We start from the raw sequence: 17,138 nt of genomic DNA on the forward strand, positions 1-17,138 counted from the left end.
GGAGGTGATGACATGTCCACCACAAGCTGGTTAGTGCCAAAATATGGTCAAAAGCTGGAATGTTTGGGCGGGGACTTTGGCTGCTGGCATCTTCAAGGGAGGAGCTGCTGTGGCTGCCAAGAATGCAGAACTGGACTTCTGTGCCCTCTTTGTTCAGAGATTATCTGAAAGGGTGGGGTTTGTGGGAGAGGGAGAGAGGGAGGGAGGGGGGAAAATGGGCTTTCTGGATCAAGCAGGAGTGAGCTGGAGGTTCCAACTGAACAGTATGTAATTCTTGAACCATCGTTTGTGGTCCTCCAGACCTTCCAGGAAGTGGCTCACCCTGATTTAATGTTTAGCATGTCTGCTTCAGCAGTGAGGAGAATTGGCCTGGCAGGTTAATTGATCACAATATCCACTAACGCTTGAAGGACAAAGCTAGGGAAGTTTGGGTTCTGTCAGCCTTCTGTCTCCCTGTGTGTTACAATACACGTAGATCTGGGTACCAAAACTACTTCTGAGCTCCCCGGAGACTCTAAGAAAGCCCCACAGAATATGCTTATGGCTCCTTTCGCTGGCACTCTTTGGCATTTCATTAGTTCTTTCACTTATTTGTAAAATTATGCTGCTTGTATATGATAGAAAGTTATACAAATATTAAATTGTACATAGGTATTCATTTCATTCTCTTTTTTGGCAAATGATTATTGACTTTAATAAATAATGAGAAATAACCTTTGCTCTCAGAATCAATATTGTGGTAAAGAAGATAACATACTTATGTAAATGATAATTAAGACTTGTTTGACAAAATGCCTCAACTGCTTATAAACCCATATTCAAGTCTATGCATGGTGACATATTCCTGTCATCCCAGCCATTAGGAAGGTTGAAGCTGGAAGATCATAATTCAGAACCTGCCTGAGAAACTTAGTAAAGTCTTGTCTCAAAATAAAAAAATTTAAAAAGAAAGTTGAGGATCATGGCTCGCATCTGCAGCCGCCGCCCTCAGAAGGCTGAGGTATGAGAATGATCAGTTTGAGTCTGGCCTGAACTCCATGGTGAGATGTTGTCTCAAAACTACCTATGAGTACCTAAAGCTAGGGATGAAGTTCAGTAGTAGAGCACTTTCTTAGTGCGCTCTGTGAATCCTAGCTTCATTCCCCAACACTGCAAAAATAAATCAGCCTATGTTCAGTAATACATAAATGATGGCTTTAGAAAAAGTTCACATTCGTTTGGTTCTCTCCCAGCCAAGTGAAGCAGCTTGCGTAATAGACATTGCACTTCACTGGGCAGTGGAGTGGAACAAGCACTTGAGGAGTCAGAGTTCTCCAGGAGGCCTGTGAGGAGCTAAGAGGAGAAAAAAACGGCAGATTGGGAGGTGATGAGACTGGGGCTTGACTCTGCATCAAGTACTTATTTCTGCTTTCTTCTTCCCCTGTGAGTCCTGTGTTTAGGACTCTTACATTCTTCCAGCTTATCCTTTCTGAGCCAAGAAGAGCAGAATAGCCTAGAGGAGAAGGAATGGATAAGAGGGCTTGAAGGCAATACTAGCCAAGTGAAGGAAGCTCATTCAAAGAGTATAACAAAATGAGAACGCTAGGAATTAGTGGAAATTTGGCACTTTTTGTTAAAATTTGGAGAGTGGCCCTTTTGTAGCCTTTAATGGGTTCTCTTTTTTCTTTTTATTATTTTTAGGATTTCCGGTCTTTGCCTGGAAAGGAGAGTCAGAAGATGACTTTTGGTGGTGCATTGACAGATGTGTGAATGTGGAGGGCTGGCAGCCAAACATGGTGGGTCAGATTTCTGTTAATGTGGCTCGTAAGGGCAGGAACGATGGTGAAATACCCTGTCTTGGGTAAGGGTTTCCCATAAGAAGGAAGGAAAATGGACCCATTTCTTTTCAATGTATCTGGGTTTCCAACAAAATTCAGTGAATCTGCTTAGGATACCTCTAGATGCTGAACTTCTTATAACTACAGAGTCTTGATTAGCTCAGTGTGGTGGTGTGGATCTGTAATCCCGATATTCAGGACACTGAGCAGGCAGATCTTAAGTTTGAGGCCAGCCCAGAAGCAGTCATGCTTGTAAGAAACATGAAAATGCAACCCAGGAGTCGAGGCTGAGAAGCAGAAGTGGCGCATTTCTGTCCCCACTGCTGTTCACAGTTGCTTCAGAAACAGTCGCCATAAACACCAGCAAACAAACACACTGGGCATAGACCCCTTGGGGATCCTGAGGTCCTTGGCTTTCTCGGGAATCTACACGCTGAGTTCTTAATATGCTTGGAGCACTTCCAAGTACAAATTTCTTCCCTGTATTTTATAAAAAGATGACCAGGAAGTTTAGGGGTTTTCCTTTATACTTTTGTTTCATTATTTAAGAGATCCAGGCTGAGAGGCTGTGAATACACCACAGTGGTAGAGCTTTTACCTGACACGCATAAAGCCCTAGGTTTAGTCCCCAGCACTGAAAATTTTTTTAAAAAATTAAATGTAGGCCGGGCGGTGGTGGCGCACGCCTTTAATCCCAGCACTCGGGAGGCAGAGGCAGGCGGATCTCTGTGAGTTCGAGACCAGCCTGGTCTACAAGAGCTAGTTCCAGGACAGGCTCCAAAACCACAGAGAAACCCTGTCTCGAAAAAAGCAAAAAAAAAAAAAAAAATTAAATGTAGGACTGGAGTATAGCTCATGGGTAGAGCCCCTGGATTTACACTGTGTATATATATATATATATATATATATACACAGTGTAAATCCAGGTGCATATATATATATATATATATATATGCACTAAAGCACAATTACATTCATAGAGGAAAAGCCATAAAATATGATACATTTCTGCTTTTCTGCTTTACCAACATTTCTCCATTATTATTAAGAAATTAGAGAATCAACTCAAAGGGAAGAAGGAAGAAGGGAGGGAGGAGAGAGAGAGAGAGAGAGAGAGAGAGAGAGAGAGAGAGGATTCCTTGCTGCTGCCAGCTGAAAACCAGGTCTCTCTGGTGCCCAGCTGAGAAGCAGCTTCTGAAGCCTGGGGTCCAGGTCACCAAGTGCTGGCTTGAGGAGGGGAGGGGTGAGGGCGGCTCCAGGATGAGTCAGCTGATGCTAGCAATTTTAGGTGACAAGAGGGAGTCTGACTGACAGACACTAAAGAAAATGGGGACAAGGCACATGTATCTTGGGAATAAAACTAATTTTATAGTCATGAACACAGAGAGGCTGTGGCATTGTACCCAGAGAGCCTTTATAGTTTGTGGAGCCAACACAGCTGCTAGAAAAGTTAGTAACGACAGTTACAAGGATCAAAATAGTTGTCACCTCGAAAAATAGAATTTATATCTTTGGCCAAGACCCACTATTTTTCCTTACATTTCAACCTCAGGAAGAGGAAGATTATCTGAGGTCAAGAACTTTCTGCAGTAGGACAGCACAGGGAATTTATAGACTGCAGTCATTAAATAAATACTATAAAAAGCACCTCCTCGCCAGTGCTAGTTACCTTTGTTTGAAGGAGAAAATAGGTCTGGATTTAGCTCAGTTGGCAAAGTATTTGATCCCCAGCACTGTATAAACCAGGTGTGGTGATGCACGCCTATAACCCTAACAGGTCAGGCTGGGGAGGTGGTTCGCTGGGTAAAGGCATGCTATCCAAACATGAGGAACTGAAGTAGGGTCCCCAGCACCCATGTAAGAGCCAGGTGTGGTCAGGGGCATTCATTAGCACAGCGCTGGGGATGAGGAGAAAGGGAGAGCCTAGGGCTTGGTGGTCAGCCAGTTCAATGCATAAATAATAAAGGGAAATGTAAAATTAACATAATGGGACATAGCCCACAGACTTGCCAATTACTCGTGGCTAGGGATCAGAGGCAGCAAGTGAAAACCTCATGAAATCCATGCATATTGAACAGCAGAGAGAAACTCTTTTGGGTTTCTTTTGTTCAGTATGCATGTGTGTACACATGTAGAGGCCAGAAGGCAACGTCAGCTGTCATTCAGCAGGAGCCCTCACTTTGTTTTTTGAGACAGGGTCCATCCCTGGGACCTAGGGCTCCACAATTAGACAGGCTGGGACATCTCTGTCTCCCTAGCATTGTACTTTCATGCCTGGATTTTTATATGGGTGCTGGGGATTAAACTCATGTCCTCATGTTTGTAAGGCAAGCACTTTCTTAACTAGACTATCTCCCCAGCCTTTTGGCGGGGGGGGGCGGGGAGACAACACTGGGATTGAAACTAGGTACTCTAGCCTTGATCCTTAATCTACCCTTGGCCCCTCTTCGGGTTTCTTTGGGTTTGTTTATTTGTTCGTTTTGTTTTGTTTTGTTGAGACAGGGTTTCTTTGTAACAGCCCTGGTTGTCCTGGAACTCACTCTGTAGACCTTGCTGGTCTCAAACTCACAGAGATTTGCCTGTCTCTGCCTTTCAAGTGCTGGGATTAAAGGTGCCTCCCCCCCAGCAGGTTTCTTGGGGACATTGGTTCTTAGGGGTTCTATTTATAAGTGTGTAGCCTGGCTAGGAGTTCTAATGAGAGTCCTGCCTTGGTCCCTACACTCAAACAAGATTTGATAGAATTAGATAAAATAGATTAACAGTAGGAGCAAAAACGAAAGATCAGGTGATAGACCCGGGGTTGGGTATTTTGTCTTCCCTGGGATCCAGGATGGCGTTTTTGATGCTTATAGTGCTGCTGGTATCCTGGGATTTTAAAAAGAATGCATGCCAGCAGGGGATGACTGAAGTCTGTGGAGACCTTCCAGGACAGGGTAACAACTGAGAAAAGTCTGAGGAGCATTTCCAACCATCCTCAGGGGCTGGAGGTTATAACTCAGAAACCTTCCCCTGCCGATGGGAGCTCTGGTGGGCACAGCATTGTATTTGTGTTAATCTCAACCTGAAATAGTGATGAGCTGTTCAGAAGCATGCATGTACACCTACATGCTGCACGGTTCCCTGGTTATTTTTAATTTGGCTTCTACAGAGTGCGAGGTTGAGCTAGGCAAAACCCTCCAGTGCTGCCTGATACACTGGGTGGGAGACTGCCGTGCTTTGTGTGAAGTTAAAGCTTCAGTTTTAAAAGCCATTGTTCTGAGAGACAGACTAATTATCTGTCCTTTTATTTAAACTAAACCTTAGTTGAATTTATTTAAAGTACTAAAATCAGCAGTTAGAAATTAGTTTTCTGAAGATTTGAAGTATATTCATGAACTAGAGGTCGTGATGGTCTTGATGGCCCTAAGAAAATTTTCACATTGCAATATGGTTTGATAAAGCAGATACGTTATGTGGTAGGGTCATCTGACGGAGAGAATTATAGTTGGCCTTCATCCCCTGTTCTTTTCTTTGAGTATAATGACTCTTTTGTTTGGTAGATTATTGTATTAACTCTGGCTTTAGGTTGCTTTTCATAACTATATGGAAAATTTGAAATATCTGTACATTGGTAATTAGGAACTGGGGTACAGGATCCTGAGAGGGCTGAAGCCTAAGCCTTCAGCGAAATGAATGACATTCTGGGTGCTTCTGTTGCAGATATTGGATGATGGAGGAGATCTTACTCACTGGATTTACAAAAAGTATCCCAACATGTTTAAGAAAATCAAAGGCATAGTCGAGGAGAGTGTTACTGGAGTCCATAGGTAAGAGTTAACAATCATCCATAGCGTAGATATACAATCTTATAATAATCACATACCTGTAGGACTCATTATAGTAAAAAATTGGTGCTTTCTCTGAGGCAACATGTCTGAGCCTGGGCATTTATTTTAAATAGCAGCACAAATGACAAACAGAACATAGTAAATAGCTCAGCTGGAGGGGCAAGTAGGGTCCTCATGTTTTCTTGTCATTGCAGCACAATGGCTGCTTGCTCTTTTTGGACAAGTTTAATTTATTCAATAAATATTTATTGAACTACTGCAATGAGCCAGGCACTGCTCTAGAAACCCATTGTAGGCAAAACTCGTGTCCTCACAGAGTCTCTGTCTCACAGTTAGCAAGGGCTTTGGGTCCCATCACAAAGGAGCAGTGATTTATTCTTTGGATAAAATTAGAATCATTTCTGTTAGTCTTATTCACCGTGCCACAAATGTGGATGCGAGCAGTACGACTAGTGTAAGCCAGTTCTTTGTTTCCTTCACGTGGGCCCTACAGGTTGAACTCAGATGGTCAGGCTTGACCGGAGCCTGTACCCACTGAACCACTGCACTAGCCCCAGGGATGAACTTTTAATAAAACAAATACTTCTCCTTTTTAATGGACTTGGGTTTTGAACTCATATATATACAATTTTTGAGTTTTTATATTATTGTTATGAATTTGAAACTACTAAAAAGTAAAAATTGTCACCTTAAAATAGTAGGATTATGCTAGATTTTAAAAGTATTTAAAATTATTTCTATTAAAGCTATTTTTAAGATTTGTTTTTGTTTTTATTTATGTGTATCCATGTGTGTTTGTGTGAACGTATGCTATGTTTGTGAGTGGCCACAAAGGTCAGACGAGGGTGTTAGATTTAATAAATAAACAAGTAAATGTATTTAATTAAAAAAATAAATTTCATGAAGCTGGAGTGTCAGGTGCTGGTAAACCACTTGATGGGATCCAGTGTGAGCCTTCTGGAGAAGCAGGAAAGACACTCTCAACTGCAAGTCACTTCTCAAGCTCTCCAGTTACTTCTTTTATCTTTGAAAGGGACATAAAATTTATATGCAGGTTGGAGAGACTGCTCAGTGGTTAAGAGTTTCTACTACATTGGTAGAAGACTCAGGTTTGGTTCCCAGCACCCACCTGGCATCCCACAACATCTGCAACTCGCATTCCAGAGGATCTAACACCCTCTTCTGGCCTCCACAAGCACCAAACACCATGTGTTACACATACATACATTCAAGTAAGCACTCATACACATAAAAATAAACAAATTTAAGTCTCAGTCTTGAAATGGGCATGGTAGTACATGCCTTTGATGCCAGTAGAGGCTGGCGGATCTGTGAGTTCATAGTTCCAGGCCATCCAAAACTGCACAATGAGACCCTGCTTCAAAACAAAAGTCTTAGTCTTTAGAAAAATAAAATAAATATGCACAATTAAGAGTTTTTCATTTAAGATCTTGAAATTTAGTTGGATCAAAGAATTTCTCCACATGATTTTTTGAATGTGAGCCTTTTTGCCAAGTTGTGTACAGCCTCTAGAGACACATTATCCAATTCCTAGAATCTGTTAGTAAGATGGAATTGTCATGTCTTATGCTGTCATGCTCAGTCTATCGATATATTTCAGAGATCTGACATAAACCAACAGTAGATTGTAATATCTCATTGTTCTCCCACTCCCAGGTTATACCAGCTGTCCAAAGCAGGGAAGCTGTGTGTTCCAGCCATGAACGTCAATGACTCGGTCACTAAACAGAAATTTGATAACCTCTACTGTTGCCGTGAATCTATTCTTGATGGGTAATGTTTGTTATCTTTGAGATGATCTTGGGTTACTGAGTGAAAGTTCCAGCTTCTTCAGTTTTAGTTATTCCTGGAACTGTTTCGTGTCTCACCACATCACTCCCAGACTTTATAACCCAGAGCTCTGCTGATATCACGACTGCAAGAAAATCTCTTTCTCACTTAAGAAATGAGCCTGGGAGCTGGAGAGATGGCTCAGTGATTAAGAGCCCTGGCTCCTCTTCCAGAGGACCTATTTGGTTCCCAGTACCGACATGACAGCTCACAAGTATCTAGAGTTCCAGTCCCAAGGGATCTGGTGCCCTCCTCTGGCTTCCACAGGTACCAGGCACACACATGGTACACATATGCAGACAACATATGCAGACAAAACATTCATACACATAAAAATAAATAAAATTTTAAAAAAGAAATGAGATTAGCTCCTATTGGAAGCAGAGTTCATTTGTGTTTTGTGATCCTCTCAGAGTTTGTGTCATTAAAATGGCATAAAAGTGGTTTTGAAAGGAGCTTCAGGTGATCCTATTTCGGGTCATGGTTCCTGTAACATGCCAAATAATTCTTATGTTATTACTGTCATATAGTTTCTTGACTATCTAGAAACTTGTGGTAAACAAAGAACTAATCCCCTAAGGCATTTCGGGTTTCCCTGCCCTGTGAGGACTCAGGTCTGACAGCGCTCAGCTTCCACCTCCACCCTGTGTTTGTAGGAAGACCCCATGTGTGGTCAGCGTTGTTAGTGTGACTAATACCGACTATAACCAACTTTTGAACATAAGAGATTAATTTTGGCTCAGGGTTTAAAGGCGTTAGTCTGTGCTCAGATGGCCACGCTTGCTTTGGGGCATGCAGTGAGGCGGCACGTGGTTAGATCACGTGATGACGCGAAGCTGCTCACGTTCTGAGTGAGACATAAAGAGAGAGCAAAGAAGGAGCTAGGTCCTCTCCACCCCGTCACAAGTGTGTTTCCGATTTCTAGAAAACCTCCCACTAGACTCTGCCTCTTACAGTTTTTAACTATAAGAGTTTTTAGTGATGCCTGCAGGGGTGCCAGGCCTTTATCATGTGGAACTTTGGGAACATTCTAGATCCAAATCATAGTCCCCAAGTAATTTTCTAAGAGAAACCATCAAGATGGCTTAGAATATGCCAAATGCGGGCTGGAGAGATGGCTCAGAGGTTAAGAGCATTGCTCTTCCAAAGGTCCTGAGTTCAATTCCCAGCAACCACATGGTGGCTCACAACCATCTGTAATGGGGTCTGGTGCCCTCTTCTGGCCTGCAGGCATACACACAGACAGAATATTGTATACATAATAAATAAATAAATAAATAAATAAATATTTAAAAAAAAAAAAAAAAAAAAAAAGAATATGCCAAATGCAGTAACATGGGTTAATAGAAAAATGAAGGATTCTGTGAACCAAATTCCTATCCATTCATGTTGAGTGATGTCACCGCAGGCACTGGATCCAGGAAGACCTCAGTTTAAATGCTGGATCATTTATTTATTTGTAACTATAATCCTTTTCTTATCCTCTTCATATTTCCTCATCTGTAAAATGGTAATTTTATGCTTAATTCATGGAGTTGTTAATGAAAGCTAAATGAGTTGTTCTATATTGTTACCTTTCTCTTTTGAAAAAAAGTGGGGGTGGTATTTCACTATGTAGACACAGCTGACTGGGACTTGGTACATATCCCAGTCTGCCCTCAATGTCACAGTTCTCCTTCAATCTTACAAGGGAAGACAGGCATGTGCTTCCAAACCCAGCACCTTGCCTGTCTTTCTAGAACTCTATATAGTAAGTTTTAGAATTAAGTTAGATCTTGAGGAAGGTTTTTGCTGGTTGGTTTTTGTTTTGTTTTTCTTTCATTTGGTCGAATGTTCAATGCACACTGTAACTATTTTTACCTTCTGTATTAGTATGGAGACAGTAGTATCAGATAGACTAAGCATTTTAATAAATTCTTAGCCCAGTGGTCAGCAATAGAGTGTCCACATGAAAGGGTCAGTGTGACAAATACCTCAGTTTTGACCATATTTATAGTAATGTATATATTTCATTAAAATACTTATCTACCCACGACTATCTTTTAGACTCCCCAAGTACCAGATCTGTGAACCTAAAGTTGGCCTTTACCAGGGTTGGTAAAAGATACATGAAGATAGCTCTACTAGTTCAGAAAAATGGATAGACTCCCTCCCAACCATAGTCTACTCCTTGGGAAAGAAATATTCTTTAAGTTAGAAAGTACGAAAGTGACAAAGAAAGAAGCAATTAAGCAAGAGTAAGGTTAGATTTCACAGCGAAGACACGGAAACGTCAACTGTTCATCTAAATTTGCTAAGCGGTAAGAGCATTGGTACCTGCAGACAGTGCAGAACTGCAACTGGGTCAAGGGCGGTTGTTCTCTCAGTGGAGCCGAGAGCAGGAGGGATGAAAGAGAGGTAAAGTGCTCCAGAGAGGAGTCACTCGTCTGTAATCCCAGCGCTCAGAGACCAGGGAGGAGGGTTGAGTGTTCAAGGTTATTCTCCCTTGTGCAACAAACTTGAGGTCAAGTCGTGCTGTTTAAGATCCTGCCTCACAAAACCAGATAGAAAAGGGGTCGGGGGACAGGCCCCCGGGCTGAGGGAGCGGTCCACTTGAGGAAGGTGTTACTGTTTGATTTATAGTTCTGGGATGGTTACTTGCTGTATTAGTTACTTTACGTGTTGCTAGGACCAAATACCTGACAACAGCAACATGGGCCTGGTTTGTTTAGAGTATAATCAAATCAAATCATGACAGGGAAGTCATGTCAGCAGGAACTTGAGGCTGCTGGTCACATTGCATCCATAGTTAGCAAGAATAGGAATGCCGATGCACCCTTTATCTTTGTTATTTGGTTCAGGAGCCCCATCCATGGAATAGTACTGCCTACGTTGAGGGTCTTCCCACATTGTTAACATAATCTAGAAACTCCCTCAAGAGACATGTCCAGAGGTTTGGTGCCGTGATTCTAAATCCCATCAAGTTACAATCAAGATTCATCACCACACACACAGCACCTTAAACAGCAAGGGAGGCATTGCTGACTCTGCTTGGGTGGTGGTCACTGAGATTCCACTTTGAGGAAGAAAGATTGCTCAATAACTCCAAAGGAGCTCAGCTAGGATTTTCAAATTATAAAATAAAAAAGAGTTGTTGTTGTTGTTGTTGTTGTTGTTATTATGAAAGAGTTTTAACTCTTGTAGGGTTCTGGGGCTAGAAAAACCAAAGAGTTAACATAAGAAATTGTCATGGATCTTAAATAGCACCAGGTAGCTTATGTTCCCCCAATCCTTCCTTTAATGAAGTCTCTTCTGCCCTTTATCCTTGAGACAGATCTGAGGATCCTTTTTTCTGTCTTTTATCCTTGAGGAAGATCCTGAGATCACAGGAAAATCACTGCCTACCTGAAATTCACCCATGTCTGTAGCTTGGCCGTCCTTTGCAGAGCAGCAATGTGAATGAAGTTTCCACATCACCACAGCTATGTGTAGTTGCAGAGAGAGGGTACCCTCCCTATAGGAGGGATGAGGAAGGGCTTGAGGAAAGTGCCCACATGAAAGGAGGTTCAGAAATAGATATTTTTGATTGTCCTTGCTCTGCTAGCCCTTGCAAGGCCACTCTGCTAATCCATAGCATCTGATTGTGGTGGCAGCATCCTCACACTTGAGTAGTATTAAGTGAGCTTCATCAAGGTGCATGCGGCTGCATCCGTGGAGAGGAGTTGCCAAGTCATTTTCTTTAATAGGATTCTTACTTTCCTTTGGGCATTTATAGACCCTTTGTACCAGAAGGGGTAAGCAGATGGATAAATAAGTAGGAAGTCTTACAAGTATCTGGAGGGACTGTGTATCTCAAAATAGACTGGATTTTAGTTGAAACCCTTTTGTCTTGATCAAGATTCTCAGAAAATGTTACCTTATTGTACCCAAAGAGAAACCAGAACTCATTCATTCCTAGATGTTCTTTCCAGAAATCGTGGAGACAGCAAGGATCAGTTTCACAGAGAACCAGATATAAAGGTAGACCATATCTGCTCTGGAATCAGCCCAGAAAGCTCACTGTCTGTCAGTCAGCACCAGCAGGTTTCACTCACGGCCTCTCTGCATTATTGCCCATTACTTTCCCTATTGAATCAGTGAAAACCATCTGGCCTCCTGATACTTCTAAATGCATTACTTATGCTATATTTCTAAAACAGTAAGCTAGAATAATGTTTTTTTTAAGCCAGAACTTTTTCACTTCCTAAATTAAGATTACTGTTGTCTTATTTATATCTTTTCTTTTTCCCCATATTGATTCACAGTATAAAAGTGTCCACTGCTTTTGTGTTTACAAGCTACTGTGTAATCTACATCTTTTGCACTACTCCCAAGAGAGAGAGGAAGATTAAAGTGGAAGGGGGCAAAACTCACATGTAACTAGAACTGGCTAGATGGACAAATATGTATTTTATTGTTTTCCTTCAAAGATGAAAAAATTCAAAACAAAAGCACAAACCTCCTGTAGAAACAAAAGAACATTTCTTCTGATTTACTGACTGGACTTTGCTTTTGTTCCCCTAGACTGAAAAGGACAACAGATATGATGTTTGGTGGGAAGCAGGTGGTGGTCTGTGGCTATGGAGAGGTAAAGTTCAATCTTTTCCTTGCTAAATGTTTAAAATGCATTTTGATGAACTATTCCAGAGTTTTGCACCCAGACATAAGTGTATTCATGTCCACTTTAGATGGAACACATAACTTTAGAAGTCCCTAGTTAAATACCTTGCTTTTCCCTTTGTATTTTTTCTCGAGTTGATTTTCTGACTTGTTGCAGCACCGCTGTTTGTGATGTTCTGCAGCTTATGTTTGATGATGAATCGTGAATGTGGGTGTTCTTGTGCATGTCAATGTGCTAAGCAGGTCCAGGGGTTTGTTTATGAACGACATTTATTTGTTTTTCTTGCTTTTCCCCAAGCACGAATCTGTTCAGCAAAATTGCTTTCCCAGAAGCTTTGAGAAGTGTGTTCTGGCTGACTTTATTGTTTGTTCTTTTCCTGTCCAGGTGGGGAAGGGGTGCTGTGCTGCTCTGAAGGCCATGGGTTCCATTGTGTATGTGACTGAGATTGACCCCATCTGTGCCCTGCAAGCCTGGTGAGTATGTGAAGGGTTACCTGCTCCTCCTTTGCCTTGCTGTCCAACATGCCCACTGGAACTGCCTTGCCTGCCTCATGCCCAGATCCAGGGATGCTGCTAAGGGAACCTAAGGTTCTCTCTTGTCAAGGACTTCTGCTCCAGAGACATGAAAATTTAGAATCCCTGTGGAAACAGTGACAGGATGCTTTGGTTCTCTCCACATATGTAATCCCTGCTCCTTTGAAAATAATGATCCAAAAAGAAAGGCAGGCCAGGCGTAGTGGCACATGCCTTTAGTCCCAGCACTGGGGAGAGAGAGGCCCTAGACAAGCGCTCACTGTGCAGTCCTGATGACCTAAATTCTCCAACTTCACAGGGCTGTCTGACCTCCCCGCAGGTGTACCGTGGCCTGCGGGCACCCTCACACACACATCATTTGTGCATATATACATGCACACTCTACACACAGAGTTTTTTTTTTTAAGGTTCAAGCATGTAATCTTAATTCCAGAAGCTGAGGCAAATAGATTGTGAATTCCAAGCCAACTTTGGTTATACAACAAGACCTTGTTTCACCAACCTGGGCTACAGAGTTCTCGAGATCCTGCCGGAAGGAAAGAAAGAAAAAAGAGAGGTTAAGTGTTGCTTAGTGCTTAGGTTAGACCTGAGTTCAGTCATCAACAGGAAAGAAGAAAGGGGAGTAACATCCAATAGGCTGTGTCAGAGACCTTCTGATATAATGACATTTTCTAATATGAGAAAATGTCAGGCAAATCCAAACTAAGGGTGAAACCTGCTGATTCTTGTGTGAGTAATATGTGGGAAATTGTAGTATTCTTAGAGTTCTTAAGGTTCAAATCTAAATTAAACACTTTTAAAGTTCCTTTTTTCTCTCTGAAATGTGGATCCTAGCAGGGTACATCTTTAATCCCAGCATTTGGGAGGCAGAGACAAGAGGATCTCTGAGTTCAAGACCAGCCTGGTCTATATATTGAGTTCCAGGACAGCCAGGGCTACATAGTCAGGCCCTGTCTGAAAACTAATAATAATCAAATAAATAAAGTAAAATGTAGATTACTATCCATACCTCAAAGTATTATGAAAATTAATTAAAATAATTATTATACACTATCATAAATTAAATAATAAGTATATAACAGGACTCAGAACCGCTGTCACAAAATGGATCCTTACTAAATGGTAAATGTTACTAAAATTATCTCCATCTTCCACAGAATGAGAAATGCCATGGTCACTAAAAGCTACTTCAAAGCCCAAGTTTATGTAGTATATATCTATGTTTGATAATTTCTGTTCAGTGTTACCACTAAGCCTCTGGAAGAAAGGACACTAAGATAGAATAAGGCTAGAATAAAGCCATTCCTCTCTGTCCTGCTACTCATGCCCTTAATCCCAGCCCTAGAGAGGATACTAAAACAGGAGGAGACAGCTCTCAGACAGTCTCATCCTGAGATTCCTGGAGGTAGGATCGCCATTTAGGACTGAGGTAGAGGTAAGAGCCAGTGGCTTTTCTGACCTTTAGGTTGAACCTCAATTTCTGCCTCTGGGTTTTTATTAATAGTGCTACATTTGGTGCCCAACATGTGGAGTACAAATTCACAGAAAGAGCTGTTTGTCTGAGGCTATTAAGTCACTGGCACAGGCCAGAGGCTTCAGATCCCCTAGTGCTGGAGTCTCAGATGTTTGGGGTTTTATTTGGGGGGAGGTGTCGAGACAGGGTTTCTCTGTAGCTTTGGAGCCTATCCTGGAACTCACTCTATAGACGAAGCTGGCCTTGAACTCACAGAGATCCGCCTGCCTTTGCCTCCTGAGTGTTGGGATTAAAGGCACGTGCCACTACGCCACCACCACCCGACTTCTTTGACAAACTAGTGTGGCTACTGAAATTAAAGGTGTGTGTCACCACTGCATTAAGGTTGATCAGTGCAGCTCTTTTACTCTCTGAACTTCAGGCAAGCTTTATTTATTAAAATAAAAATGAAATATCACTACACAAGAGCTCATTGCAGTCTGAGGTTTGTTGGAGAGCACTGCAGTCTACAGTTACTCTGAGGACATCATCACCCCCTTTGTCTGAGCCTTGGTAGAGGTAAGAACTCTCTAGTGGCTTGTCTGCTTTGCTTTTCTGATCTTCAACATGAACCCCAATACCTGTCTCTGGGTTTTTATTATTCATGCTACAAGAAGTGTCTTAACTGAAGGCCGAGGCAATGTAGATAGAAACATCAACAAAGCTATATTAAAACTTGTGCAGTTGGTTTTGTTTGTTTTCTTCCTCAGTTTGAAAGTATGTGGCCTGTACAAGGAGCAAGTGCATAGCCTCCAAACAAAAGCTAGCATGGCATATTTAAGGAGCTCACAGATAGGGTAAATTTGGGGAGTGGTAGTGTCTGAGATAAGTATCATATGGCAGTGTGTACAAGAATTTAAGTCTTACCCTGAAATGTCTTAAACATGGAAGTGATATATATCACGATACAAAATGATATTGAGATGTAACCTAGAGACAGTGAGACTGGGCCAAGCCTCACTGCCCTGAACTTAGGAAAGCCAGCATGCGTGAGTGAGGGAGCAGAACTAGGAAAGCCAGCATGCGTGAGTGAAAGGGAACAGAACTAGGAAAGCCAGCATGCATGAGTGAGAGGGAACAGAACTAGGCACAGAGGCTCACACTCCTGTACTCACAGAACCTCAAGAGAATTGCCTCCATTTTATGGCTAACCAGGTCTACAAAGTAAGTACAGACCCTGTCTCAAAACCACCAGAAGGGTGTGTGGGCCCACAAATTCAAGAGACTTTAAAGGAATTAAGAAAAGGATCAAAAGCCGGGCGGTGGTGGTGCACGCCTTTAATCCCAGCACTAGGAAGGCAGAGGCAGGCTCATCTCTGTGAGTTTGAGGCCAGCCTGGTCTATAAGAGCTAGTTCTGGGACAGGCACCAAAGCTACAGAGAAACCCTGTCTCGAAAAAGAAAAGGATCAAAAAGGCAAAACTTGGTTACAATTTCAATTTGGAAGAAATGTTTAGTTTACCTGGCTCATACAGTCAGGTTACCAGTCATGCTCCTGCCCAGGGTAGAGAATACAGAGGAAAAATAGACAAGACTGGAGAAGATAATGAGTTCATCTTCCAACAAAGTCAGTCTGAGATCCTTCTCAGGGACTTTGAGGAGGTATCTGGGGGATCTGGAGATTGGTGTGGAGATCTGCCTTGTTATCTGATGCCTGGGTTCTAATCCTACCTGGTGGGCGAGAGGGGACTGAGCCAGTCAGTCAGTCACCTCTGAGGACAACTTACACAAAGGCAGGACAAAACCAGTACTGAAAGGACAAAAGAGTCCAGTGAAGAACCCCATGGAGTGCCGCCATTTAAACACAGGGAAAGGCTGAGAGTGTAGCCAAATGCGGTACAATTGCCTCGCATATGCAATGTCCTGGGCTCAATTCCCACCACAGAGCGGGGAGGGGGGCACTCAATTTAAGGAGGTAAATTATGCTTAATGTGGCAGAGGAATCAAGTACTATAAGATACTAAGAAAATATTGGTTTTTTTATTTCAGAAAATAATTGATGATCTTGGGAGAACAGGCTCAGTGAAAATAGTGGCCAATTTTTTTTTCTAGACATTTGTTTTGGGAATGTCATGACTGTCCTTGCTTGGCTCCCTATTATTAGGAAGAACTAATTCTAGTGATGCAATGGGAACATTTACATTTCTCTTGTGTAAACTCAGGAAATGATCTGGGCTTTTGACTGAAGAATAGTCCAAGCTAGATGTGGTACATGCTTTGTAATCCCAGCTCTTGGGAGGAAGAGGCTAGAGGATCCTGAGTTTGAGGCCAGCCTGGGCTACACAATGACACTGTCTTCAAAACCAAACAAAATGAACACCCTGAACACAGTCTAGCTCTCTAAGAAGCGACGTTGTAACTACCTAGAGATCTTGGTGCTAGCTTTTACGAAAAGCTCCCCATCTACTGGCTTAGTTTAATTGATCCTGCTTTGTGTCTACAGTATGGATGGCTTTCGACTGGTGAAGCTAAATGAAGTCATCCGACAAGTGGACATTGTCATTACTTGTACAGGTATGGCTGTGAGGTTTCAGGTGGGGGGAGTAAGATTTGGGAATGCTTTTTTCATGGAGCAAGTGAAAGGTGATTGAAAATATTCTGGATAAATCCAAACTATTAAAGCAAGAAGTAGGGGTTGAGAAGTCTAGTGGCTTATTTGGTAAGATACTTGCCTTAATAAACATGAGTACCTGAATTTGATTCTAAGAACCCATGTTAAAAAAAAAAAAAAGTCAGGCAGGGGTGACTGGAAAGTTGGCTCAGTGGTTAAGAATACTTGTTGCTGCTAGATAGTGGTGGCACATGCCTTTCTGAAATCTGTGAGTTCAAGGCCAGCCTGGACTACAGAGCAAATTCCAGACAGCCAGGACTGCACAAAGAAATTATGTCTTGACAAACAACAACAACAAAGAACAGTTGTTGCTCTTAAAAAGAGCCCAGGTTCAATTCCCAATACCCA

At 42.1% G+C, this 17,138-nt stretch overlaps 1 protein-coding gene across 7 annotated transcripts in view; it reads left to right on the top strand.

The window, feature by feature from the left end:
* Ahcyl2 (adenosylhomocysteinase like 2) overlaps positions 1-17,138 on the top strand; it is a 163,110-nt gene that overhangs the window by 122,612 nt on the left and 23,360 nt on the right. For all 7 annotated transcript variants that reach the window (XM_041675330.1, XM_041675332.1, XM_041675335.1 and 4 more), the window contains 6 exons: positions 1,681-1,775; positions 5,517-5,623; positions 7,322-7,438; positions 12,038-12,101; positions 12,519-12,607; positions 16,623-16,693. In XM_041675330.1, the coding sequence (XP_041531264.1) occupies positions 1,681-1,775; positions 5,517-5,623; positions 7,322-7,438; positions 12,038-12,101; positions 12,519-12,607; positions 16,623-16,693 (543 nt within the window). The remainder of the gene's footprint in view (positions 1-1,680; positions 1,776-5,516; positions 5,624-7,321; positions 7,439-12,037; positions 12,102-12,518; positions 12,608-16,622; positions 16,694-17,138) is intronic.

Source organism: Microtus oregoni, unplaced genomic scaffold (genome assembly GCF_018167655.1).
Source record: "Microtus oregoni isolate MIOR12 unplaced genomic scaffold, Mior012 000026F_ref0000081, whole genome shotgun sequence".
Taxonomy (NCBI): domain Eukaryota; kingdom Metazoa; phylum Chordata; class Mammalia; order Rodentia; family Cricetidae; genus Microtus; species Microtus oregoni.